At 41.9% G+C, this 27,899-nt stretch overlaps 1 protein-coding gene across 2 annotated transcripts in view; it reads left to right on the plus strand.

Moving 5' to 3' along the window:
- HUNK (hormonally up-regulated Neu-associated kinase) overlaps nucleotides 1-27,899 on the plus strand; it is a 54,085-nt gene that overhangs the window by 10,722 nt on the left and 15,464 nt on the right. For both annotated transcript variants that reach the window (XM_015881260.3, XM_015881271.3), the window contains exons 2-6: nucleotides 6,916-7,208; nucleotides 13,891-13,946; nucleotides 19,688-19,823; nucleotides 21,750-21,877; nucleotides 27,431-27,566. In XM_015881260.3, coding sequence (XP_015736746.2) covers nucleotides 6,916-7,208; nucleotides 13,891-13,946; nucleotides 19,688-19,823; nucleotides 21,750-21,877; nucleotides 27,431-27,566 — 749 coding nt within the window. The remainder of the gene's footprint in view (nucleotides 1-6,915; nucleotides 7,209-13,890; nucleotides 13,947-19,687; nucleotides 19,824-21,749; nucleotides 21,878-27,430; nucleotides 27,567-27,899) is intronic.

A 27,899-nucleotide genomic window follows, 5' to 3' on the forward strand; every position in this document is an offset into this window, starting at 1 on the left:
TTCATTGCATTGTAGGTAATGGTAAGATCTTATCTTCCGCTGGTTTGATTCTTTTCATTCAGGTTGCCGTAAATCTGAAGCATATAAATGAGCATGCTCTGAGCTACTTTTCTATTTAGAAAAGTTATATATATATACATATTATATATATATATATATATATATATATATGTATATAATTCAGCTGTCCTACAAAGAGCAAATACGGAAGTTATCAAAGGCTGAACAGCACCACTCAAATGTAAAGTGCAGAGATGATGCTGCTTGTTTAATGTAAAATCTCTATGCATCACTCACTGTACAGCTACTGGGAAGCCTTTTCAGTGTGTATGCATGCATATGCATGTATGTTTAACTCACGCTCAGTTCCTCCTATGCCATTCGTAGCGAGCACACCAGGCAAGGATAAAAGGTATCAGATGGCCGTGGTTGCATGGCTGCTCTTCTGTATCCTCGATAAATAGAACAGATGTTATTCTTGTGGCAAATCCTACGCATTGCTATAGGTTTGGTTGATTGTTGAGTTCGATGAGATGAGTGACAAGGCTGTAAAGAGAGGGGGTAACAATTGCTTATCTTTTTGTGATACTTTTAGAATTGCTCTGTGGTCTTGTTTTGACAGCAGGTCTTGAAGGGTGAATAGGATACTATCATTTATTAAGGAGCTGGGAGCCACACAGGTCAGCTAGGAGAGTTCCGCCAGCGATGTCCCCTGAGCAGCATTAAGCAGATTCTCTGACATGGCTGGTATAGGCTGCAATTTGGCCAATGCCCAGCAGCAGACATGTTGTCTTCCTTACATTTTAGTGGTGTTTACTCCTCCATAGGAAGTTAAGTTTGTGTTTTATAATGGTGCCTTGACTGACAGTCATGACAGAAAACCTCTGATTTCTCTCTGTCCCAAGCAGAGTATGTGTGGCCCTTTCTGAAAGAGTACAACTTAATGACTGATTGCTGGTATGCATTTACTTGGGCAACCCTTTTCTATAATGCTGTTTATTAAGATACCAGAACTTATGATACAGGAGAATAGTCTTTGCATTAGTTGTTAAATCTCAGTGAATTTTATAGTACAGCAGAGTACGTTTTTCACTGCCCAGTGAAAAAGTTGACATTTTCTAATTCTTGGATTGAGTTATGAAAAGCAACTTCTTATATGTCTGGTTGGTTGGATGCCCAAACCAAGATACTCTTAAAGGGATTGCTTTCAAGAATGTGCTGAGACTTGGGCAGGCTTCAAAGTTAGGTCTGTTAAATATGATTTGAATTGGCCACCCAAAATCACCAAACAGCTTTGAAAAATAAGCTCAGATTTTTGTAGTGAGAACAGTGGTAAATACAAAGCAAGCTACGAATGATGCCAGACAGCTATCACCAAAAGGAGGGAGGAAAATTGATTCACTGCAAAAGTTGTCTTGGGCACTTGAAAAAAGGGCTGGAAATCAGCTTGCACTAACAATGGCTCTAGAGAATATCTGCATGGTATTCCTATTTGTCTCATTCTCCTGCTTAAAAGTTTGGCTCAGGATGGAGGTCCAGGCCTTTCTATTGACTGTCCTCCTGGCTGCACCCTGTAACCTGCAAATGAATGGTCAGGGTGAACTGGGACAGTGCTGCGAACTGGCTCTGCTGCCTGGCTTGGCATCACCTCCAGCAGCATTGCCAGAAATTGAGAAAGAAAGAAGAAATAAAGGAAAAATTTAAGGAGTGGGGGGAGCTGGGAAGTGGGGTGTCCCTCCAATAGTCCATAGCTGGAGTTTCTTCTCTTGTGTTGTTTTGGTCTCCTGGCCAAATCCCACGGTGCCTGCTGGATTCTCATTCAAACCGGCTTCCTCTCTGTTCAGCTGAAGTTCCTTTTGGCAGAGCTCTGCAGGAACTGGCTTCCTCTTGTTTAAAGTTGGGAGGGAATTTGCAGAGGGAAAGCATTCAAGTGGTTGGACGAGTGGAAAAATTCCTTAAGAGTCCTTGAAAAGTCATACCTTTATTTTGTGAGGTCACATGCAGTCTTCTGTTCTCACTAAAGTTAAACATGTTGTAACAATTTTTTTTATCAACTTGGTGCCATTGCCATGAAGCTGTTCTTCTAGTCGGTACTGCAAGTGTCTGACATGAGTATTGTTTAAGACCTCTCGACTTCGACTCAGCAAACAGATCATTGAGAATGCCTATTTACTGGCAAGCAGGAAGGCTTGCTTCTTTTGAGATCCTTCCTTGTGCCAAGTGACAGCCTGCACAAAGACACTCAGTCTGGTAGGCAAGGAATCCAAGGCTGCTTTTGGATCCAGGTCTTCTGAGCACCATGCGACTGCAGCCATATGATGGTTAAGTTAGAATTTATTCAGGTGGACTTATGGTAGGTCTTTAACTAGATGAATCCTGAGATTCACCAGGGAAAAGCTGGGTAGAGAGAGAGATTTTTATTGTAAAACCACTGAAAAATATACTGCTCTCCATCAGTTTTGCATATGGTTGAATATTAGCCCTATGTATTGGCTCTGGGGCTTCCCTGGGGAGCTCAGCAGAAAGCCACTGCGTGCTGCAGGCCAGCTGAGCCTGAAATAATGTGTGCTGGAGAAAAGGCAGACTTAGGCTTGGCAGCAGGATGCTGGTACGCTTGGCCTTTTGTGGGGGATCTGGTGAGGTGTATTTGCAGATCTGAGGGCAGGGTCTGCTGTTTGGGTAAGTTACTCCTCCATTGGTAGGTTTTTGTCCACCTTGTAACTGGGGAACAGACAAGGAGTAACCAAAGCATTGTTTGTCCTTGTGTAGGACTGTGGGGAAACCCAGCTACTTTCCCTCTGTGCTTTGTTGCAATGCCTTATGCTGAGGCAAGGCTGTTTACAAAGAAGATGCAGAATGTGCTTTCTCTGGATGTCACAGTCATCCGGCACCTGAAGCCTGTGCTCCCAGATTTCTCCAGGCAACATCTGGTCCTTTAAGCTGTCTCTTTTCTGCTTTTTCTCAGGGCATTGCTGTGACTGTTTTTGTGCTGTCTGGTGCCAGCCAACTCCACCCCCTGCCTCTCTCTGCAGCTCCAGAAACCCTCCTAAAACACTGACTGGCAAAAATCCTCCACCCACGTGTGTCAAACGTGTGCTTTTGTTTGGGTGATGGCACGTGCCTGTATTTGCTGATGTTGCTCTAGTTACTGGGCTCTTCGAACATCGTGACTGTCTCCTCCAACTGTCTTTGCAGAATAGTGGTGTTTACACTTCCCCCTCAGCTCCCTTCCAGTACGCTTTAGCCCAGCCTGAACTATTTTAGTGCAACGATTGAGAGAAGCGGCAATTGCTCATATGATGTGTCACACCATAAACTCTGGAAGGTAATTCATTCCAGCAGTAATTCCAGGATTCTGGAACCAAAAATATGGCCTGTTTTTCATCTCTGTATCTCACAGCATAACCTAAACCATTTATTTATTTACACAGCAAAGATTTACCCAAAAGCAAAGTGTTGAATGTCAAGAGCCATTGTTGCTACATATTGAGAGTAATTACTTGCGTTATCATTTGTTTTTTAGTTCTATGCCAGTGTTGGCCAACAGTTCAGGTCAGGTGATAGACATGATGCAGAGCCACTGCTTGAAACCTGGGAGAGCAAAACAGGATAATTGTGCTATCTGGAGTAGGTTATGAAAGCTTGAACGCATTTGTTTTATGGTTAGCTAATATCTACATTATTTTCCTTCTGTATTGATGAAATTTTCAGATGTGTACACAAATACACGAGGCTGCGCATATTAAACGCATTGGGGCACATTCCGTCTCCTCTTGCCCTGGTGTAACTCTGGGCGAACTCAGAATCGGGGATATTGAGCTAAGTTGACCCTGGAGTTACTGAGAAAGCTAGAAGCAGTTATGGATAGTATTGCTATGGAAGTCAATAGGCTGCTTGTGTTGGAGGTCAACTGCATATTTTTCCTTTAGATATATCAAGTTTTCTTTAAAGGTCTGGGTTTTTGAATCAACACTTGGGGAAAATGGCATCCATCAGAGATATTCCTGTACTGCAGCATGGAGTTAGGAAAGGAAGAAAGGTGCTGTTCCTCCTCCAGGAGCAAAGCAAGATGGCACAGAAACCAGTGTCCAGTCTGGTATGGGAAATGCAAATCTCCATTGTTGAAATAAAACTGTTATCACCTCGTTTGTTAGCTGTCCTGATCACCTATTGGGCCCAGTGCATGGAACGTGGAAGGTATTAGAAATGTAGCCCAGAGTAAAGGGCGGGTAAGAAGGCAGCTCTGCTGAGATAGGTAAGGTGCCTATTCAAGCACCTGTCAAAATCAATGAGAATTTGTCCTTAAGGCACAGAGGGCAATTTCTTTGTGATAGTTAAGAAGCTGGTAAGTAACCATGTACATGTGGTTGGCTCCATCTCTCAGGTTCTGGTGTTTGCCCCTGTGTTGCCCACAGCTCTGCTCAGCCCGTGTAGGAGATGCGCCTGCATTTAGTAATGTGCTTTTTTTAGTCAGTGAGTTCAGGATGACTTCCTGATACGTATAACAGGTTGCCGCTCCATTTTGTTCATAATCCGTATTGCGTATCCCGCAGCTGTGGAAAACATCAACATTTTGGTGTGTGTGGTTTTTTTTTTCCAACTTTTGCAGAGGTTGTGATGTGCTGCCAGCAAACAAACTGGTATATCGTGTTTCTGTTACCCATTAATTTGTTTGTCCTCACCAGAATGAGTTCTGTGGTTTGCTGTCCAAATAATACATGTAAGCCTTTTTGTTCTTGGTTTTATCTTACTAGATGGAAGAACTTACTAATTTAAGACCGTTTCCTTGGTGAATCACCTGAGGCTTTCAGAAATGGTTAAGCAGAGCTCTGATTTGCCTGTTGTCTTATATCACAATGAAATGATCTTTCTTTAATGTGACTAGTCAGGAATGTAGCTTCCAGGCATTTATGGCTCTGATGCTTCTCCACATTTCACCCAGGCAGCTGTCACGCATGTGGTGTTTAGCCTTGTCTTCTTATCAAAGGTATTTCATTAGAATAATCTTCTAACAGCAGAAATGGATCCAGATAATAACCTATACCATGACTTCTGGTTGTTAAGCTATTAAGCCCAGACTCTCGTAGTTTTATTCTTCACTTCCTCTGCCAATAAAAACTTGTCTTTGACACAGTCAGTCAAATGATCCGGGTCCATTTTTGTTGTCATACTTTTTTGGTTGCTTTTATTTTCTAAAGGAAAACCAAATCATTTGCTACTTTAACATTTCATTTGCTTGTAGAAAGCAAGGTAAGGCCAGCCAAGCTGGGAGCTGCCACATGCTTTGACATGAGCTTGGCATTTACCATGTGAGGAGGGTGGCCAGCTGTGTTGTGAGTAGCTTTGTCTGCCTGCTGTGGAAGACCAGCAGCCCTCAGTGCCATGAACTGTGATGATGTAGTTGGCTGCAGCTGGAAGCATACTGTGAATGGGTAGCTCATCAGCTGCGAGGGGGGATGCCTGTTTGACTTGGGCTGTTGTCTGAGTGCTGAGAGTTAGCGGTCAGGTCAGTAAAACTCCAAGGCTTTCTTCTTGTTCTTCCTTGTTGTAGGAGTAAGATGATGTAGGAAATACTCGCAGGCCAAATCAAGGCACGCAGCAAAGATGCAAGTGTAGCATCTTTGTGCCTCCCACTCATGGAGGGCAGAGGGGTTGTGGCATTTTTTGTGCCTTTTGTTGGACTCATACTGTGCAAACAAGAACTTTTTCTGTCAGTTCCATGCAAAATTCAGTGTCACCCGGGAATACCAAGCACAGCGTTTCCCTCTCCTTATCCTGGCAAATGAACAACTGTCACTTTGGTAATGATCACTGAGCTGTTGGGGCTCAGTGCATGCGTTGAAGGACTTCCTTTGTTGCAGAGCTCTGAGGAAATAAGCAAGGGAGGAGGATTCAGCAGTGCCTTTGTTGCTCAGCTGGCATATGCTGTTCAATCGTTATCTGGCACAGATGACCTGGAAGTCTGCAGCACCCACTCTAAATAAGAAATCTCAATGAATAGGTATCTACAAATTTGAAGTAGATCAAAGCAGATACTTTCAGTGAAATAATTCAGTACTTCTGTCTAAACAGTAAAAGGAATCAGGTTCTTTAATCATGCTGTGTGATAGCTGGCCTCATCCTTTTGTTCTCATGTGGTGTTCTGCACCAGCAGTAAGAATGAAAACCCTTGGACAGGGAATGGCAAATGCTGTGATGTGAAGTATCCTCGCTTCTGTTATGTGCTTTCATGATGAGCTCCGGTTGACTTGGACGGCTCTGTATAGTGTTATGTTTAAAAACAAAGTTTTGCCTTTAAGGGTTTTGCAAAGTTGCTCGGTTATAGAGGTAACGTGGAGATTGTTTCCTGCGTCTGCTTTAAAAGAAGGGGGAAGGAAAAAAAAAGGTGCAAGGAGACTGGTACCAAATTAAGTTTGTTTTTCATGGTAATTTTTTCTTTTTTCAATCATGTAAAAACTAACCCTTGGCTATAGTTTAAGAAACTCGTCATGGAAACATAGAATCTCAAGTCGTATGGCCTACGTGTGGGAAAAGCCAAAAATGACACATCTTGTAAATATCAGCTTGGAGACTTTCTCAGAAAGTAGATGACATTAAATGTCCAGCATTGCGTGTGCTGAGTATTTGGGAATGGTTAATGACATTGTTGCCTGCCCTTTGTTACCGATTTCCTCGCAATAACTTTTATCTGTCATCGCTCAAGGGGATAAAGAGCTAAATTGTCAGTGGAGGCTGGGCTTGCAAAAGCAGCTGGTTTTCTGAGCTGGGTAGCTGTAACTGAAACAATGGTGTATCAGTTGAGAGTGACCTAGTTTTATTTACTTATTTTTGTTTTCGAGGTTGTTTGTGCAAGGTTAAAGCAACCAACCACAATTGATTGCTAACAACCCTTCCCCCTCCTCCACTTTTCACTAGGTGGCAGTGAAAGTAATTGACAAGAAAAGAGCCAAAAAGGACACTTATGTCACCAAGAATCTACGGCGGGAAGGGCAGATCCAACAGATGATCCGCCACCCAAACATCGCCCAGCTGCTGGATATACTGGAAACTGAAAACAGCTACTACCTTGTCATGGAGCTGTGCCCTGGTGGCAACCTGATGCACAAGATCTATGAGAAAAAGAGACTTGAAGAGCATGAAGCACGCAAATACATCAGGCAGCTCATTCTGGCAGTAGAACATCTTCATCGGGCAGGCGTAGTTCACAGGTAATCTTAAAAACGCTCTCTAGAACAAACTTAAACCCAGTGTGGTATCTGTGCATGTATTTATGTAGCAAGGTGACTTCCTTTTCATAATGTATTCCAGCCAGCTTTCTGCCTAATCTTTATGATACTGTTCAGGCGTTCAAACTATAGACAATAAAGCCACAGGATGTGGGTGTCCTTGCAGCAGGATGCTGTAGTTTAAAGTTCACCTGGGCTCAGGGAGGAATAGGACAAGTTAACCCTCACTTCTGTATGATTACAGAATAAGGTTTAGCCATACCATATCTCTGCCTGAAGTCCATGAGTAGCACCTGGCAGAGGCTAGAAGAGTACAGGTGGAGATATCACACATGGCTGCCTGTCCCTGTTCCCTTCTTCAGTTCCGTGCTCTTGGCTGCTATGGAGACAGGAGGATGGTGGGCTGAGTGTACCTTTGGTCTGACCTAGTATGTCTCTTATTCTGTTCTTAGGAGTATTTATAGGGTGCTGTCTAAGAAAGAGACCACACTTTCTAAATTTGGGCCAACCGGAGTTAAGTCTGAACTCCCACAGACTTGCCATGTGACACCAAGCAAGTCACGTAGGTCCCATCCTCTCAGTATCAGGAGCCAGGCACCTGGATACTTGTGCAGATCTGGGTCTTAGTCTCCTAAACTGTGCTTACAGCATAGAAGATGGCAGCTGTCATAAGCACCAGTCCACAGGGCTGATGCGCAGGCAGTAGACCCCCAGTTGTGCCCAGCTGTGTGCTGTGCTCCCTGCCACTGGGCTATGCTGTTGGATGCATTTGGCCTGGCAGATGTCCCAAAAGCTGCTTTTTTGGGCTTGAGGTCTCTCTGCTTGTTCCCTGTGATGTGTTACAGGTTGGTGCTATGAGCACAGATAACCTTGGGTGCACTGAGGTCTTATCACAAGCTAAACTTCTGGTACCACAGTAATGCAAATATTTGAGCAGCAGCCAGGTTTAGTCTGCAGGTTCTCTATCAGCAGTTGAACTGCTGACCTTTTTAAATTATTAACCCCATAGTTTGGGGCATTGGAAAGGAGAAAATCTACTTACTGCTTTAGGGGATCAATTCGTATCCTATATATATGGAAAGGGGGTCAAGAAGAAGGAGAAAGGTCAGCGTTTCTGAGATGGGCAGAGAAAAACCTGTCAGGAAGAGATGAGGATGTTGAGCTTTTAGCAGCAGCACTGGGTTTGCTGACTGCAGAGCCTTTCATTGGAAAATCTGCCCCCTTCTTGCTGGCATGATGCAATTATGGGGGGGCTGGCAGGACTGGTCCCCTTCTTGATCAGAGAGTATTCAGACCCATGTTATTCATCCAGCTAACTAGCAGGCCCAGTTCTGTTTGTACTGTTAAAACATATTCTCTAGTTTAATTGTTCAGCATCTTCGGTCACGCTGTTAACAAGGGGCATAGGGCAGCCCAATCCAGAGTTCTCCCTCTTTTGCATGCAGAGAGATGGAAGAAGGACAGGTAGTCACCACTAGAGCTGTCCTTCAGCTTCTTGGGCTATTGACTGCGGCAGGTCTAAAAACAGACTACTCAGCTGAAGAGGGGGGAAAAAATAGTGCAGAAGGCTGATTCATGCTCACCCTGGATGAAACGGCAGTGTTCTGTTGTTGTTATTATTGTTATTTTTAAAGCAGGTAAAAATAACAGCGCTTTCATTGAGGTGGTGGTGGTGATCTGTGGGCGTTTGCAGTCACTGTGTGTGAAACAAAACACGGCGCTGTAGGCCGGGAAGCGGTGTGCTGTTTGCCTGTCTTAAAATACTTGCATCATTCACACCGACTTGGGTAGAGCATTGAAAAGTATTCACTGAACCACTGATTACAAAAGTCACTGGCATTTTGTCTGCGTTGTACAGGGAATAATCTAGATTGCTTGCCACCTTCTATAATTCAGGGTGAAAAAGGAGCCAAAAATAAGTTGTATTGAAATTGGAATACGTTATTTAATGAATATTACTCAGCCAGCTTTCATGATTTTCAAACAAGACCTGGCATGACAGAAAAGCACATGGGTCTTTGGACGAGAGTTGGGACCCAGAACTCAAAAGCTGTAGGACACACGAGCAGTCTAAAAAAAAAAAAAAACACCATCAAGAAATCTCATTTTATTTAGAGAGGACAAAAAGCCAACACATGAGTTTGACTATTTTAAATTAGAAGTACAGGAACAGCCTCTTTGCTGAGTCCAGTTTTCAGAACTCTTTGACTGCTTTCCTGAAGAAGAAAATACTGCTGTTCTAAATATAATTCCACATAATCGTTCGTGTTTCATTCCTTTTATCAGCAGAGTTGGTTGGTTGCTAAAAATACACTTGCAACAAGCTTAGCTGTGAATCAGGTAGGAATATTTATCTTTCCCTCTGACAGAGAAAAACAAACCCAAATGGCAGTATCTGGTGAAGCTTTCTCTTTTCAGAGGGTGTTTACACAGGCCTTCATGCTGTCAAGAGGCAGGATGAACAATAAGCCCCTTGGGAGAGTAAGGGCAACAGAGAAAACGAAGTGAAAGCCTTGGTGCTTGCAACTGCATCCCACAGGAAATTCTCAACAACCCTTTTAAAGTCATTTTAACAAAATTCGATCCCATTCAGTGCAATTACTGTCAGGATGTCAAAGAAAAGAATTTAATAATGTATTGGTAGCGAAGGTAGCTTTCTGTATTCCCCCTTCTCCAGTCTCTGTGGCAGTATATTCATACCTGCCATTTTGTAATTAAAAGCAGAGAAGGAAGTTGAAAGACAAAAGAATATACCTGAGGTTTTGAGCAGAGTTTCTATATTACTCCACGATCTCCCATCCTTTCCCTGGCACACCCAGGAGAGTAGTAAGGTGGTGTCATGATGCAGTTGCTCATGGTGTTATGGGAGTCCTGCCTTGGTACCCGCTGCTTTGACATGCTGGCTTTGGTAACTTCCCTCCTATTAATTTTAAGTGCCAGTAGTCTGCCTGCTGATGCAGTATTTGTGACAGCACTACAGAACAAAGTCTCCTTTTGAAGTGCAAAGCTGGTTTGTCTTTCTATTTTATGTCACTTTTCAAAACTACCTTTGGGCATTCTCTCTTGGATTGCTCTGCTGTAAACAAACCAATCATTGTGTTAGTAAAAACAATGGACTGAAATCCACATTTACAGATGCAGACACATTGAACTCAGGGACTTGGTGACTGATGGAAGCAAAAAGAAAGAAATAACTCTTTGATAGCAAAGCAGTGTCTTTGAAGTGCCTGATAAGATGATGATGAACCCAAGTCTCTGCACCCTTTCAGGCTCTTTCATGGGGCAACAAAGTGAGCTTATGGGTTGGTAGTTGAGGTGTGATTTTATGTGGCAGGAGTCTGAAGTAGCTTGCTCGATGCAGCAGGCTCATGTCACTTAGTAGCTGCTGGCTTGAGTATGGGTTTCCAAAGTGGTTTGTGAAGCTTTATGCAGAGCCAGGGAAAAATCAGCCCTATGAACAAAAGAAGAAACTCCAAACCCAAACCAGCTATCCTATGGAGCAGGTCCCACTCTCAAGGAGGGGAACTGAAAGTCTCCAGCAACTCTGTGCTTTCTCCCCATCTTGATTCCACCTACTGTGCTACTTCCACAGCTGCACAGCCCTCTCAGTCACAAAGCAGCTGTGTCCAACTCCACAAACCTACTGAAAAGTGCAGGCTACATGCAAAATGATGGGGACTTGCAGGGACCTGTGTGTATGCTTAGTACTTAATTGCTCCAGGACTTCTAATTGACTTCCAAGAAGGACTTCAAATGTTATGAGTCACAGCAAGTAGCTTGTAGTCCATCATGCAGTATGCAGCTGTTAAAAAAAAGCATAAATCAATAAAACAAAACCCAGAATAAATATGCTTTTTTTTTTGGTTTGTTAAACTGATTATAATATTGTGCATAAAATTAAGATTCCCTAACTTTTGAGTGTAATGGTGCTGTTTTTCCCATTGCAGCAAATTAATCTAAACATTCAGACTAAGTTGTGACTCAGGTAAGTCAGGTAAATACAACAATGACAGTAATAATAATGATAAACCAAAACCAACTCTGTCCGTGCACTTAAGTTGGAACCAGAAAGAATTCACATAATGAAGCATTTAGAAACTTGAGTGAAAATCTCTCATCTCTACAAGGTGACCTTAAAACAGATATAAAACCAGATTGTACACTTAGGCTTTTTGTCAAAATGAAATAGCAGGTAATTTGGTGTATTGTTAAAGTCACTTAACTCTGTCACAGGATAACCCCTCCATCCCAGCTTTCCTGGTACTTGTCCAGACCAGCAGGCTTTATTTGTAGTCTTGCAGCCCTGGCTATGGGTGCCAGGTTCCTGCTGAATATCAGTACTGGTCTTCTGTGTGCGCTGCTGGTGGACCGAATGCTCAGAGGGATTGGGCTGCTGCATGATCCTGCCCTGTGCCCACTGGAAAGTCCGTGTCCATAGCTGCAGTGGTTCTCCAGCTGTGGTCTAGTCCAGCTTTTCTTGATTTGGTTTTGTACTGGCTTTGTCTTGCTGAGTCTGGTTAACATGGAATCTTCTCATTAGGCTGTACCAAGGAGTGAAAATACGCTGTTGTAGTTTCCAGCATCACACTAAAAGTAGGGCTTTTGTGTTGATGTGGACTGACAAAAATGCAGTACGTATGAGCTGTTTGATCAGCTACTGCTTACTGGCAAGTCTGCTGAGAACAGACATGTGGGTGAATGGCTTTAATTAACTGGGTCTGATTGCTATCTATGCTGAGGCTATATTTATTTATTTTTCTCTGATAGCTGTAAGATTCCCCCTTAATATTTATCCTGGCTTTTATTTTTTAACATTGAATACTTTTAAATATCTTGCAGTTGTTTTTAGCTCTTCTGTTGCTCGTTTGTTATTCTAATTGCACGTCTTCTCACCTTAGCTTATAGCTTTCATCTTTCCATCCTTTTTCCTTTAGTTTTAAAAGCTTGACTTTTCTTTGCATTTAACGTACCCAGAACTTCCCAATCTCCATGCTTCTTGCATTGAGTGATTGTGCTGAGTGTTTCAGTGTATGACTCGACGTCGCATTTACTTCTGTTAATTTTTCAAGTCTTTTTTCTTTCCCATGCTGGTTTTTTGGCACTCTCCCCTGTTAAATACCTGGCCCTGATATCTTTCTAGAGGCTAATCACACCGTCTGTGGAAAAATCTCCATCTGCAAGCAATAAAGGCGTGACACGTGAAGAAATAAACCCTTTTTTGGCAGTGGGGGGAAGCAGAAGTGGGTTGATCTGGATCCATCTGGCAAGGCACATCACTCTTGTACCAAGCAATTGCTCAGCCACGGTGGCTGCCAGACGGCAGAAGCTCCCTTTGGAGGAGTCAAAGAGGTGGATCTGTAGCATTTTGTGTTGTACGAAGTTTCCTGCAAAGAGAGGAATGCCACCAAATAGCTGAAATTCACAATATATATGTAAATATATATATATTTGATGGGTATATGTATTATTTGTCCAGTTTCTTTTTGTGCATGAAGTAAAGGAAAATCTGCAAGAAAGGCTAAGTATGGCTAAGTAGGAAACATCTGTTCTGCTGGGGGGTAGGTCTTTGTGACTGTATTGATGAAGTGAGTGTCATCCTACATGCAGATACTCTTCTTACACAGTTTTATTTGAAACATAGCATGGGCCTAAAATGAAGTGGAAAGGAACTCTTTTAAAAAGGCCTGGAGTTGGTCACAGCTATTTTTCTTTCTTTCCCACATACTTTACGCTTTGTTTGGCTTGGTTGGTTTACTTGTCTTACTTTATTAAGCATTTTATCTTCATCTGCAATAGAGGCGTTCCTCATTACTCTTTTTGCCTCACAGAAGCAAAATACCATGGATGTCACTGCCTTCCCATAATTATAGCTGATGGCTTTATTATCTAGTTTTGTTCCAAAGCATACTGGGAGAAGTATCACTGCCAGTCTGAGCGATTGATCTCCCAGCATGCTAATAGTTAGAAATATTTTGCATCTGAATTGCAGAAAAACAATCTTGTAATGAAGACACAGCCAACTGCTAGAAGTCATGGAGTGGCTGTATAGCAACCTAAATGATTCTTCGTGTTATAATTGACTCTTAAACTTTATTTAAGCAGTTTGGGACTTGGGATTGTTTTTTGGAGGGCTGTGGTGGGGGTGGGAGGGATGGGGCGAGGAGTTTCAGTGATCATGTAGAAGAGGACTGGTTTTGTTCCTCCTCCCTCCCAGAAGGCTGGTTCCGGCCCCCAGCACTGTAAACAGTAACAGAGAAGAGCCATTTGGCTCCTCAGGTATCTGCAGAAGACGGTTTATGGAAGAAGCTTTGATTATTGGAGGTAATGAGAAATGACCTGCGATTGAATAACAGATTTGAAAGATTTCCTTGTACGAGGCTCTGCAGACTTGCATAAGAAATTCTAAGAGTCTGATTAGGAGATACTGACAAATGTTTGTAAATTCATTTTATGCATGAAGAATTGGGGTGAACCTGTGCATGAAGGCACTGGTAATTATGGAGAGAATACAATGCAAAGAGCTTTCTGCTTTGAATGTGGAACTGTGTGCGCTAGTTTCATAATGCCCGTTATTATATTTGCATCTTGTAAAGAAACTGATGAAAGTGATGGGAAATTGCTTCATTATTTCAGAGGCTCACTCAAAATATTTTGTTTCTTTCAGAGACTTGAAGATAGAAAATCTGTTGCTAGATGAAGACAACAATATCAAGCTCATTGGTATGAACCTAGTTTGGCAATTCCAGCAATTAAAATGGGGAGTTTTATAAAGAGAATTTTTGAGACTTCATAACCCTCCATGTGACAACTGCTAATGTTGCTGCAGAGAGGAGCTGGGAGAGTATAGATAGCAATCAAGCTGTTCCTGACAGCTTCTTGTGAAAAAAATGTTCCAGTTATTTCAGCTTCAACTGGGTATGGGCAGAATCCTTCATCTTCTAACGAGTGACTTTCCTACTTAAATTAGGAACCTTGAAAGAACCGGAGAACTAGCACCTCAGAAGTTCTTTGTTTTATTATCTTTATAATTTTGTATTTACTGAGGGATGGATTCTGCCCCCATATGCATATGCTTCCGCTGAAGTCAGTGGGAGTCGCACACGTTTTTAGCAGCTGGCAAAATTTGGTCCTCTATTTATATTCCTTCCATTTGATTCCAGAACCCAAAAAGAAGTTGTTTCAGAGGGCTGTTTAAAAAAAGATTAATTAAAAAGTAGAGACCTTGTTGTATTCGAGAATCAGTTGTGTGCAGTGCTCAATTCATTCAAGTTGAGCAGACATTTTAGATTAATCATCTGTGGGTGTAGTTTCTCACTGCCTTTGCATGACTCCCATTAATGCTAATGTGTGCACTGAAAAGAAAATATGCCCTCCGTTAAAATAATAATAATAATAAGCATTCATATTTATTTCCTTGCCTCCACTTTTCAACAGCAGTGTCCGCGGTTGCAGACTTAAAACACTTGCCCTGACTTTCTTCAAAAGGTTTCATCATCTGAGAAGGGGTGAAAAACGCTTAACACTGAGGTCAAATGGGCAGTCGCTGTAATATATAAAGCATATGTGTCCCCAAACAAACAAGAAGAGGATGGTTAATTAAATTTGAAATACTTAAAAATGGCTTGGGGAATTTCAGTCTCTAGAAGAATTAACCACAACTTTTAGTCGCTACTCTGTAGTGAATCAAATGTCTCTGGAAAAATAATAGCAAAAGAGAATGCTGCATTACGTCAGTTACGGGTCAAGAGGATACTGATATGTTACCATGAATCATTCATCAGTAATGATGGATACCACCCATTATCTTGATTTAGCGGATAAGTGAGACCAGATGGTTTGCAACAGTGCTGTATGAACATCTGATAGATTTAAAGTATTTCTATAACTTTCCTGTTATTGAGTGTTTGATTACACAACGCTATGTGAACTTGACATCCAAAACCAAATCTAATCAGATGATACGTGTTTAATTTAAACTTACATGCCAAAAAAGAACTTCAGAGCTGTTCCTGCAGTTTAAGTTGCTTCAGTCGCATAGAAAGGTCTCCTCACAGTGGGTGGTGTGGGATGCATAGAGAAAGAGACAGATCTGCAGCCCAGCTAGCGTTGAGATAAATTGTCTTCAGGTTTGCAGCCTGATGTTTTTAAGCAGATTGTACACGGTATGTATTTTAAAACAAAGCAATTACATCCCACTGTCCAGCTGGGTATGTTATTAAAAAATAAAGGTTACTTTATTAGTAATAATTTCACTGTAAGCAAAAACAGATTGAAAACCACAGTCAGCTCAAACACTTGCATTTTATCAGCAGTCAGCTGAAGTCCGTTGTTTCCTCTCCTCCCATTCCCAAAGGAAAATCTCTGATCTAATATTCCAGAGGAGCCACTACTTGATTAAACAGCCCCAGACAGTTAGGATTTGTTTTCCGGTACAAACTGAATGTCCCATGTCCTGCTTCCATGCGATTCACACAAGAGGAATGTTTCAGCACCTGCCTGGGGCTGGTGGAATATACCTGATCAGTTTCTTCTTTCTCCTCCGTGCTTGTTCCCTCACCCAGATCATTCCACTTTTAGTGAAGTATGTTATGTAGTGTCTTCCTAGAAACATGATGAATCAGTTTCCTTGTCATGTAGTGTAGCCCAGGAAAGTTCACCGCTAGCAAAGAGTGTTTTGAGGGGTTACGTGCTGCTTTTCATGCTTTCAAGGAAAGACACTGAGCTACAAGGCAGCTCACATTAACCGCTTTTGGGTAGGAGTTTACTCTCCATGTCTGGTGCAGCAGCAGACGTTCTAGCATCTAAAAATGGAAGATGAAAAATGTAATGTAAAGTGACACTGAAAGTTCCTAGTTGTTTATACATTTCAGTGAGAACTGCACCCCTTGGTTCCTTTCTTTACCCAGCTGCTTAATGACACTTTTTAGTTAGAATATATTCTTAGATAGTATTATTAGAAAAATTCCATTTGCTGCGTTAAGTGGACTTATTCTTAGCTGCCTGGTAAGTCTCAAATCTGAGAACATCAGGAGTGGAGATGCTGGAAGTAATTCACATCTTTTTATCCACCATCCAGTGATGGCAGGTGTCTGATAAAGGTGCCATGAAAGGTCACTCACAGAGCATGTGAAACCTTTGTTAGTCTGCTCAAGAACCTGCAGCACCAAAAGGACCCTGCCTATACGTAGCTCTGCTGAGGTCTCTGGAGCGCTGCTGGCATACACAGAGGTCAAACTTGTCCATGAACTCTCACTTTGTACTATGGCTTGTGCTATTAAATAGCTTCTTCAATATCGCAGCTTCAGAGATAGCCATGTATCCATAGCTTAATGTTGTAATGTTGATTTCCTGGAGGCGTTGAGAAGTAGTAGCGTAATGCGATACTTTGATAGCATGAAGAGTGGGGGTGGTGGTGCTTCCATGTCATAATATTTACACTGGAAAACCAAGTATGGCCTTTGATCTGTATTCTGTAATTAGCTAGGCTTATTGAAAGAAGCCCAAGACAGAGACAGGAGTAGCAGCAAAGTTATCAGTACTAGTGGTAATTCCGTTCTTGTTGAGATTAAAAGTGCATCCTTAATGCAAATCAGCCTGTGATTGCAATGTGCTGCTATGGTATTTGTAACAATATTCCCATTTATTTTGCAATGAAATCCCTGTCTCCAGTCTGCATGTGTTTGCATGCATTTTTAATTCCAACAGATATGAGGGAAAAAAAAGACATAAAGAATAAAGTGCACCAGCTGAATGAGCACACATCAATGAGGTGTTTGTAGTTTAAGCAAATAGGATAGTGAAAACTTTCAGAAGAGGATACCACCATTGATAACGATAAGCAGACACTTGTTTGCACCAGGTCAGTAGATAAACATTATGTACTTGATTGTAAAGCACTGTATTGCAGTCAAGTAATTTTGAGGTGATATGTCACAGTAGGATAAAGACCATGACTAATACATTGTAGAGGTATTATTTGTAGGATTTTTAAAAAATATTTAACAGTTGACATAACCTCTTTCAGGCCGTAGCTAATAAATAAATTAATTAAGTAGTTCCTCAGAAGTATTTGTATAAGCCCCAAGGATAACACATACCTAGCAAAGATGTTTAAACAGTGTGCAGAGACAATTGTTTTCCATCAGAGGCAAGGAAATTGCCTTGATCCTCCCTTCAGCTGTTGCAGTGTGCTCCAGCAAAGCCCTTTGAGCCTCTTTGACTGTTTAAATATGGTAGTGCTGCAGTTGCTTCTCTCTCAGAGAGCCAGCGAGTCCACACTGTTCTTTGGACACTCCAGCTCACACAGTCACTTTTATATGTGTATGTTTTGTAAACATTATTTGGTTTTAGCCCCATTTCATTCATAAAGGAACAAGGCTTGCATGAATGCCTTGCCAGGGTGCTTTTAATACCATAAAGGACTCTTGTTTGATTTCTGTCATATTTGGCATGAGTTGAATACTAAAGGTCAGGCTATTACTTCAAGTCTCATGCAAATAACTAGGCAAATAAGGGAGAGAGACCCTAATTAGAGGAGGAAGGTGTGGGCTCAGCAGTTGCTTCTTATATTTGGTCTGCAAGATGTGATGCTTTGAACCCAGTCAAGCAGGTGGGTAGCACACCCAGAAGGCTGCTACTTTATGAGATGTGTGGATGCAAGACACAAGTCTATAGGGGCAGGATTCAGTTATCTGCTTCTTTGGGCTGCCTTATTTATATGTAAGACCATTTTCATTTTGAACATACTGGCATTCAGAGAGAGAAATTTTAAGAAGACTGAATGAATAGAACTAGATAAACAGATGTCAGTGTTCTTGATACTAAGTTTTTGTGGTTTTTTTTTTGCAGCTATCATGAATAGCAAGCTATTAATAAATGTGAACATCTTTGATTGTGACTATTCTAAGACTTCTACCCATGGATATATTGCCCTGCTGCAGAGGCAGATTTCCCAGCCTATCAGCTTTGCCCATATTGTCCTCATCCTTGTGAGTTTGTCGCCCTTCTTCCCCTTTATCATGTCATAGAATCAAATTATCCTTATGATCAGTAAAGTCATCCAGTTCAACCATCAAGCCATGCCTGTGGCTGCTCAGTTCCACATCCCTCAATGCCACATCCACACAGCTTTTGAACACCTCCAGAGACTCCAGCACCTCCCTGGGCAGCCTGTGCCACTGCATCACCACTCTTGCTGAGAAATGTTATTTCCTAACATCCAACCTGAACCTCCCCTGCTGCAACTTGAGGCCATTCCCTCTTGTCCTATCACTGTTACATGAGAGAAGACCCTCAGCTCAGCACAGCCTCCTTTTAGGTGGTTGTACAGAGTGATGAGGTCTCCCCTCAGCCTCTTGTTCTCCAGACTGAACAAAGTACTCCAGATGAAGCCTCTCCAGCAGGTTGTTTGTACTCTTTCAAGACCCTGTGCGACTCCTTGCCTTCCCTTGTCATCTCCGATGCTGTGACTTCTGAATTGCTTTTTACTAAGGCAAGCTTGGTCCAGCAGGCAGGGTGGGCCTGCACACGCTGACTGCATGTTGCCTCTGGCCTCTTCTGCCACTGCTGCTGATTGAGCTACAGGCCATTTTCACAGCTGCTCTCTCCTAATTTCTCTTCTTGCTTAGTGTTTTAATTTTTAAGATCCTTTCTGAAGCACAGCTCACCCTGAAGCCATACCAGCACTGGAGCAGACAAAGGAGATGGGGAGAACACCCTCCATGGCGCCAGCCTGGGCTTAGGCTAGCAGAGAGCACTTGTGAAACTGCAGTCTCCTTCAGTGCTAGGGGACCATGTCTTGCTCCTCATCAGTATGTGGTGCCAACTCTTGCCAGTCCCCTGTGGTTCCTGCCAGCAAAGAACATTGGATACACCCGGGGGCCAGGAATGGCATAACTCAAGACAGAAAGAGAGGGAGAGAGCCAAATGAACACATTCCCCTTCTTGCTCCAAGATCTCTCTGCATTGTTTTAGAGTTGAAATGCTGACACTGCAACCCTTATTGTGTGTAGTAGTTACAGAAAGCAACCTCCCTGCCTTAAATATGATGGCTCTTTTAAATTACATAAAGGAAGATGTAGAAGAAGCAATACTTGGCCTCTTAGCAAAGTACTGCCACAGTACGGAACCCCTGACCATCCAGAGCTAGTTTCTTCCCCGTGGCCACCATGTACTGCATGGCACAAACAGAACTCCAGTTGAGCTGTCTAATTTTGAGTGAAACACAGTTGCTTTGTGTATAAAACTGATACTCATGCATGTTCTGAGACTTTTTTTTGTTGCTGGTCAGAATCTCTTTTTATTTAGCAAAAATGGTAGAAAATTTTTCATGTGATTGATACTATTTTTCTTAGGCAGTTCATAGCATAGATTTTGGTAAAAATGTGCCTTTTCCCTTTTCTGTTTTAGCACAATTTTCTGTATCCGTCTCTTTCATAACTGTGTCTCTATGCTTTTCACAGACTTTGGACTGAGCAACTGTGCAGGCATCCTGGGTTATTCTGATCCATTCAGCACCCAGTGTGGGAGCCCAGCATATGCAGCCCCTGAACTTCTGGCAAGGAAAAAATACGGGCCCAAAATAGACGTTTGGTCCATGTGAGTTACTTCTCTAGTTTATAATTTGTTACTTTTATTGTTACCGACTGCTCAAATGAGAAATAAGCATGAAAATCTGTTTAATTACCATGACTCTTTGAACCATTTTGTATGGCTATCTTGATTTGAAATAGGGCTTTGCTTAACCATATGTAGATTGATAGAAAGCAGAACAGGGTGTGATTGCAGTAAAGCCCAACTTGATCAATGACTTTGAGACACATTAGTGAGACACATGTTGTGTCTTCTGGCACAAGATGATGAACATTTTTTTTCGTTTTCCCTGAAGGATCCTCAAGCTTTCACACAGTCTCTGTGCACTATCCACAGTCAGGTCTGGCAGGAGATGTGAAATCCATTCCAGTCATCACTTTGAAAGCAGGGGAAGGGAAGGGAAGGGAAGGGAAGGGAAGGGAAGGGAAGGGAAGGGAAGGGAAGGGAAGGGAAGGGAAGGGAAGGGAAGGGAAGGGAAGGGAAGGGAAGGGAAGGGAAGGGAAGGGAAGGGAAGGGAAGGAGAAATGGCCAGACATTTTGTAATCCTGAGCACTTAGCAGTGTTCAGGCAAAAGAATAGGCAGCGACAGAGGAAGCTAAAAAGGTGTTCTGGGGTCATAGCATTTGCTTGCAGTACTGTTACAGACTGGAATGCCTTCTGCTCTCCTGTTGGCTATGGTGTCAGTTATCATTGCCTGTCCTGAAGAATTAAATGAAGTCAGCTGACTTTTAACTTCTATCAGTATCTGAAGGTTTTCCCTCTCCAGTGAACTGGGAATAATAAAATATTAATAAATTTAAAGAAAATATAGAGTTGTGTTGTTTCCCAAGTGGAAGTGTTTGAAGTGCTCTGAAAATAAGTACTATATAAGTGCTGCTTCTGCCAAGAAAGGTTGGCCATCATTTATATATGAGACAAGGACGTGGATCAAATTAATCTCTCATATTGGTCAGCACGGTGACACCTAAAGACCCTTAAGAACTTCCCCTATGGAAGCCTGATCCTCTAGTCCATGCTACAGGGAGACAACAGCTAAACTGTCAAGCAGCTACTTCATTTCTTACCCTGCAGTGGGCCATCCCTCCACATCAAGGGTGAGATTACCAGCCCTGAGGAATGCTCTTACTGGTACTGGAATGCAAACAGAGCACAGTCATTCCTGTAAACCATTTAAACTTCTCCAGTAATAATGTGCTACTTTTTCTTTTTTCTTTTTTTATTTTTTTTCATCTAAGAAGCAAAAATATGGTTAACCCCTGCCCTTCCTCATAGCTGAACAAATGGTTGCTGTGATCATAGTTCCTTAAAGCACACTGGTTTGGTTTCTTTCTGTTCGCATGCATTCATTCAGCAGACTGGGGAAACCAATTCCCAAAAGGAAGGAATTGCACTCAATTGAATTTAAAGCTCTTTTAAGAGGAAAAAGAATCCACTTTTCATCACTGGCTCTGCTGGGTATAAATAAGCAATAAGTTATCTGCTCTGAAAAATGTGATTGTTCACACCTGATCTTTGTGCTGCACCAGAGGCTATGAGGGTCAGTGGAAACCTCTGTGCACTGAACCAGGACCGGTGATGTTCCTGTTGACATAGGCAGTCATATCATACCCAAGGCAGCAGCAGGACAAGGCTGCGGAAAGCATGGCATTTAAGCAGCCTGATGGGACACATAACTGTGAAGCAAAATTGAGTTAAGAATTTGCCTAACAGCGGGGCTTGGTTCTATGAGTCCCAGCTTATGTCCTACAGATTGTATGACCCTCCATGAGCAAACCTCTGCAAGTTCTTGCCCAAATCATTGTGTACAACAGAAGAGAGAGCTCTTTAATAACTGTCAGACATGAAAGATGTCATTACAGTCAGAAAATCTAAGCCTAATTATTTCCTTGTTCCTGATTATTTTGGTTTCTTTCTCTGCATGTTTTCTTTTAGTGGGGTGAACATGTATGCGATGCTGACTGGAACATTACCTTTTACTGTGGAGCCATTCAGCTTAAGAGCTTTATACCAGAAAATGGTGGACAAAGAAATGAACCCTTTTCCCACCCAACTCTCCACAGGTAATCAAAAAAGTGTGTTGAGACCTATTCAGATCCAATTGGTTGGAATTCATTGCACCGAATTGTGGATTGCAAGTCTTGTTACTGGCATGGCATACTAATTATGAAAAATATCCTTTTTCATTTTAGTCTTGAGAAGATCTGCAGGTGTTGTTGCAGTAAAACTCCTTTTGCTTTAACTTTTGTGTATAAGCTGGAGAAACACCAAGTTGTACTAAATATGAGAGAGGAGCAAATCTGTGAAAGCCAGTGAAATTGCTTTCACTGAATGGCTGGTCAGTTTTGCATGTTCAGATATTCTAGTGTGGGTTATGGATATATGAACACATTATTTTGGAGTAACACATTCTTGGGAGTTATCGTGATTAGGACTGTGAGATCAGTGAATCATAGAAAGGCTTGGGTAAGCTACCTTGAGTGACCTCACATTCATCATCAAAATCACACAGAAAGTGATTTTGGGACAGTGACCTGTGATAAACTTTGTGTGTTCATAAAATGCAAAATTCTTGTTGCATTAATATTAGAAGCACTAACTTTTCTTCAAAGCCGTATCACTAGGCAACAGAATCATTTTTCAGCTTATAGCAAGACTGTGTCAGCATTTGGAATAAACTTTGTTTTGTACATTGGTTTTATTTTTGTATGCTAAATTTGATGTTCATGGAGAGCTTCTGTTCTTGTCTGGCAGACTGTTTGCAAGGAAATTAAAAGATGGCAAATAGAAAAAGAGCGAATGAACATGTATTTTCAGTCTGTACGCTAATGATGGCAAACCGCTGGCGTGGGGTATAAGAAAAAGCAAGTTGTTTCACAAGATGGATTCTCCACGTACTGCCTGATTTTCCTGCCTGCAGAATAAATTGTTAAGGATTTTCTCACATGGCTTATCTGTGAATGAAGTGGAATGTTGTTCCTCTTTTACTCGGCATCTGTACGAAGTACGCGTTTTCTGCCTGCAATTCATGTTTCTGGCATGTTGTAAAGTGCTAGGTTTGCAAGTGATGGGATGCTGCAGTCTTGCTTTGTATTTCATGTGGTTGGAGTATTTGCTCTTTCCATTTGGGAGACTCCCCTGTAGGATTTAGTTGCACAAAACTGCTGTTTGAATGTTCTGCCATACATAGAAGCCCCACTGAGTGAATTAAAATAAAGATTATACTGACTATTTCACACTGTACTGATCTAGAAGCCAAATCTTTTGCATCAATTGCAACATTACTCTTGAATTCAGGGACTTGGATGTAGTTGTGAAGATACGCCAAGTTTGCCAAATAGTTTACTGAACTGGCCTCCCACAGTGAGGCTTTTACCAGAAAACAGCTGCTGCTTAATGGCTCTGCAGTAGCTTTGAACTGATGGACTGCCTTCCCAATCATTGTTTTGTTTCAAGCGCAGCTATCTTTATGTGGGAGGTTTCACTGACTTTACAGGGAGAACTCATGTGTTGAAGTCTGAATCACCCATGAAAGGCCTGGAGAAGACCAGACCTTGTACAGCAAGAAAGATAATGCTACTTTTGACAGGTTTCCTTTTACATCCTACAGTTTTATCAAGGAGATCAAATTTTCTCACAGTCGCATCTTTTGACATTATGGTCTCCAAAGAAAACAATGTTTTGTTTATGCTTGGAGAACAATAGAAGCTTGAACTTTCAGAGATGATGGAAAATCAGTGGAACAGATTTAAACTTGTTAACCTTTATTCAACAAAATGTGAACAAAGGTACGCATCGGTCCTTGATTTAAGTCAGCAGGTTTGCACATTCACCAACATGGCAAATTGTGATTTAAGATGACATTTGTTCTTGCCACGTTTAGACTTTGGGTCAGCAGATAGAAAATCTGCTGCTCTGCCCTGCAAGCTCTTCTATTAGTTAACTTAGGTTAGGTAGAGGGATCTTCTTTTTCATATATCAAGTTTTCTTTCTCTGTAAATTCACATGGAGATTGCAGAGGAGTTATTTTGTAGTAGTATGCTTTGTTCCTTGTGTTCTCTTTTAACATTTAACTTCACAGTTGCTGAATGCAGGGCTCCTGTGTAAAAGTAGCTGTTCTTATCACTAAATAAGAATACGCTTTATTTGTAGTAGTTACAGTTTCGTGTGACTATGGACAGATGCCCAAAGGAACTGTGAAGCAACAGGGAAAACTGAGGGGTTAGTATTTGATTTTCCCACTTAGGAAACAGTTTTTCATTAAGCTGCTTACACAACAGATCTATCTGATTATTGATTTTAGGTGAGCAGAGTTCAGTTGTTAAGGAAGTTGATATTCACCTTGCACACATCCCTTTTTTGTCTCCGTGTACTGCTTCTGTGTGTTTGTGGTCTTCCTTTCAGAATAGAAAAGTGCATTTAGAATCTCTCTGAAAAGGTGGTTTTTTAATCCTTAGCTCGTTCACTTGATAAGCTTTCTGTCTAGATGATGGAATTTTTGTTAGAAAATCCCATCTTTCATATCAAAGAGTCTGAAAGGTAACATCAAGTGACACACTATCTTCTAATCATCACTTACATGCGATCCCCTCTTTAAAGCCTGTCCCAACACTATCTACCACTTGTGAAACTGTATACAACAGCTGTATTTGCTTGATTTTAGTCAGGCACCCGCTCATACTGTGGCATTCTCTAAACAAGACACTAAATTCATTTTGTTCGTGACAAAGAAAATGGAAGCAACAGAGGTCTTGTGATCCATACCTGAAGCTCTCCCCATTTCTGTTCGTTACTGAAATCAATCTATTAAAGAAGTTTAAAGGGAAAGTTGTTGTTTTTTCTCATGGTACTAATCTCTCATTTGTCTAAAGAGCAAACTTTGCCCCAAAGTTACACCATGGAAACTAAATTCCATCAAGTGCAGGTCACTAGCTAATCAGATTAGTGCTGTCCTCGAGTTCATCATAAATGAGGCCCTCACATTCCCTCACATAATGAAGCATTGGAGGGATAATTCACAGCATCCTTTGTTCATGAAGCTACTTGGTTCAGCATGAAAAGCGGCTTCAGATGGGTCTAAAAACCGGTTCATTCGCTTCATGTTTGCTTCCTGGGGGATTAATTTTGCTGTCCTGCAGCTGTGTGGCTAACTGAAAAAGACACATCCTAACAGTTCAGGTGAGCAGAGGCGCTGCTACAAACCTTCTCCTCATTGCCTGGGTAGGACTGGCAAAGGAACTTCTCTGGAGGGCTCCTTTCTCTGGAATCAGTTACCCCTGGTCTGAACCTGCTGCACTTTACTGCTTCACAAGCCGCCTTTAATCAGTCTGTCTTTTGCCAAAGGGAAAAAAACGGGGACTTTAAGGAGCTGTTAGCTGATGTGGGGGCCAGGGGGGATGGTGGCTGGTTTGGGGAGGGGCTGTTTTGTGTTAAGAAGAGTGCTCTGAACCCGTGGGATGCGTGTGGTTTCTAGCGGGAAGCACTGGGAAGAGAGGAACTAAAATGGCAGAACAATGGGGAGCTTGTTTCCCGTAACGGAGGGGTTGGCGCCCAAGATGTGTTGACGTGCGGGCTTTCAGGGTACGCAGAGAACAGCCCTAACATCAGCTTGCAGGAGATTTATGAACTTGGATGTAGTCTCTTCCTGCTGTTTCCACAATATTGCTGTCGTAAGAAAATAACAAAAATGTTGGGAAAGATTTAAAGTGAAGTACCTCACATAAATCAGTGATTTTGTGAAGACAGAGCTTAGAAAACACCTAGCTCATGCCTAGCTGGACTGGTAAATACATAATCATAACTCTCTCTCTTCCTAATATAAACTTCTCAGTGCTAGACCTACATTGTAATGGATATCCTCTCAGGGCCTTCTACGGCTGATGTCTGATGGTTGCAGGATGGTGAAACAAGAAGTTATCCATGCTGTTAGGTCTTGGCACCCATCACATCTAATATTGACTTATTTGATGAGAAACCCTCCCTTGCCCACTCTTTGCTCCGACACATCAGCCCAGACAGCCTGTCACTTTGGGCTCAGAGAACTGAAAATGCTTGGGCCGATAGCCACGCAAACACAAAGAAGTGTCATAGAAGAGAACCTCATAAAGGCAACGCCACTGTGTTTAGGCTCCTGTTTCCAGACAAACACACTGTGAGCAGGCATATTGCACTCCTTCAGCCTAATATGGGAGGAAGGATTCACAAGGGTTACACTGTGGTGTTGGTGAAATAGGCAAGTCATGGTTGTTGTCCTTCAGAATAGGGGACAGTATTTTCAGACTCTTTAGCTCTTTCCCACATAGAATCATGGAATCATAGAATGGCTGGAAGGTTGGAAGGGACCTCAAGGATCATCAAGTTCCAAACGCCCTGCCACAGGCAGGGCCACCAACCTCCAGATCTGGTACAAGACTAGGTTGCCCAGGGTCCCATCCAACCTGGTCTTGAATGCCTCCAGGACTCTGAGCAAAAATCCAAAGATATTAAATATTTCACGAGCAAAGTAAGCCAGTGGTCCTGTACTACTGCTGCCAAAGATCTCTGCACAAGGTCTCTGCAAGATTTGGACTCAAGTACATAAGGCATGCACAGGAGAGTCTAGGGAGTGAACTGTAGCTCTGCAGCAGAATGAGGTGGAAAAAAGCCTCCAAAATGCTGTCTTTCTAAGCTGGAAAAAACTGCTGCAGCCATCAGTTCTGTCTTTTGGTTGCCATTGACATCATTTAGGGTGCACTCATCATCTCACTTGACTGTATCTCCTCTACAAGATCATTCTGTTTTTGGCTTTCCAAGAATTATGTTTCTTTGTCTTTTGCATAGGGAATGGTAGAGGAAATAGTTATTTCATCATTGACTTGTAGTTGATAAACTGAATATAACTCTGATAATTTGAGGAATAAAGACCAGAAACAGATAAAACAGAATTTATTTTCAACTCGGACATTCACTTATTTTGAGTCTTTAAGCAAATCACTTGATTTCATTGTTCATAAGCATGTAAGAAGCACATGACTTACAAATACAGGAAAACTACTTTTGAGGTTTTTTGCAAAAAAAATCCCAAGGGATGGTTGAATGTCATTGAAAGTTCACTATTTGAAAAAAGAATGAAGCCCATTAATTTTACTCTTTTAATTTGGCTAAAACCTCCTGCAACTGATTGTAGTTTGGATGGAAGCCAGAAGAGAATTTCTCCTGTCAATGGGAACAGAAAACTCGGTTCTCCATGTCTTTCCTCCCAGCTCTCTGTTCCTCCCTCCTCTCCACTCAGCACCAGTCTACCTCTTTCTGTTCTGTACTCTGTATGAGTGATTTTCTAATAACCTCACTTCTTAAACAAGAATGAAGCTTTGACTAGCTTGCTCAGAAACTTCAAACAAGCTCTGGAACAAAAGGTGCTTTTTCTCGTCTCCTTTATGACTCTATAAATCTTTGTTTATTTTGGTTACCAGTCCTGTATCGAGCTTTTTTTGTTTTCCAGGACATTTGAGCATACTGTATAGAAGAAGTTGCATTTTTGTATGTTTGTGGTCAGGCTGCATGGCATAACAACCCAACTGTTTGTTAAGTCATAAAGTATACGACATAGCTATTGTCTTTTCTTGATTTCTTCACAGCGGCCATAAACTTTCTACGATCTCTACTAGAGCCAGATCCTGCAAAGAGACCAAACATCCAGCAGGCACTTGCAAATCGGTGGCTTAATGAGAATTACCCTGGGAGAGCACCTCCTAATGTCACATATCCAAACAGGTAGGAAGGAGTGGAGAAAACCTGCCACTGTGTTTGTCCATTAAAATGTGAACAACTCTGATGCTACATTTTCATTCCTTATATGACAGCATCCCACTGCATTTTCCGAGATTGCTTTTTTGACTCTATTTTTAAAGTTATAAGGATTGGTCATTAAATGTGTGCTTCCTGAAATGGTCAAAAACAGTAACTTAAATTAGAAGGTGGCATATGTTACAGTTGTGAGGTAGTATGAAGTGCAGATCATGTGAGCTTAGAATGTATGTGTATGAAGACAGTTCATTGCTTCTAGTCTTGTCCTTATTTATCAGTAGAACCATGATATTTACTGAT

The sequence above is a fragment of the Coturnix japonica genome, chromosome 1 (genome assembly GCF_054131305.1).
Source record: "Coturnix japonica strain WE chromosome 1, WE-NBRP24, whole genome shotgun sequence".
In the NCBI taxonomy this organism is placed as follows: Eukaryota; Metazoa; Chordata; class Aves; order Galliformes; family Phasianidae; genus Coturnix; species Coturnix japonica.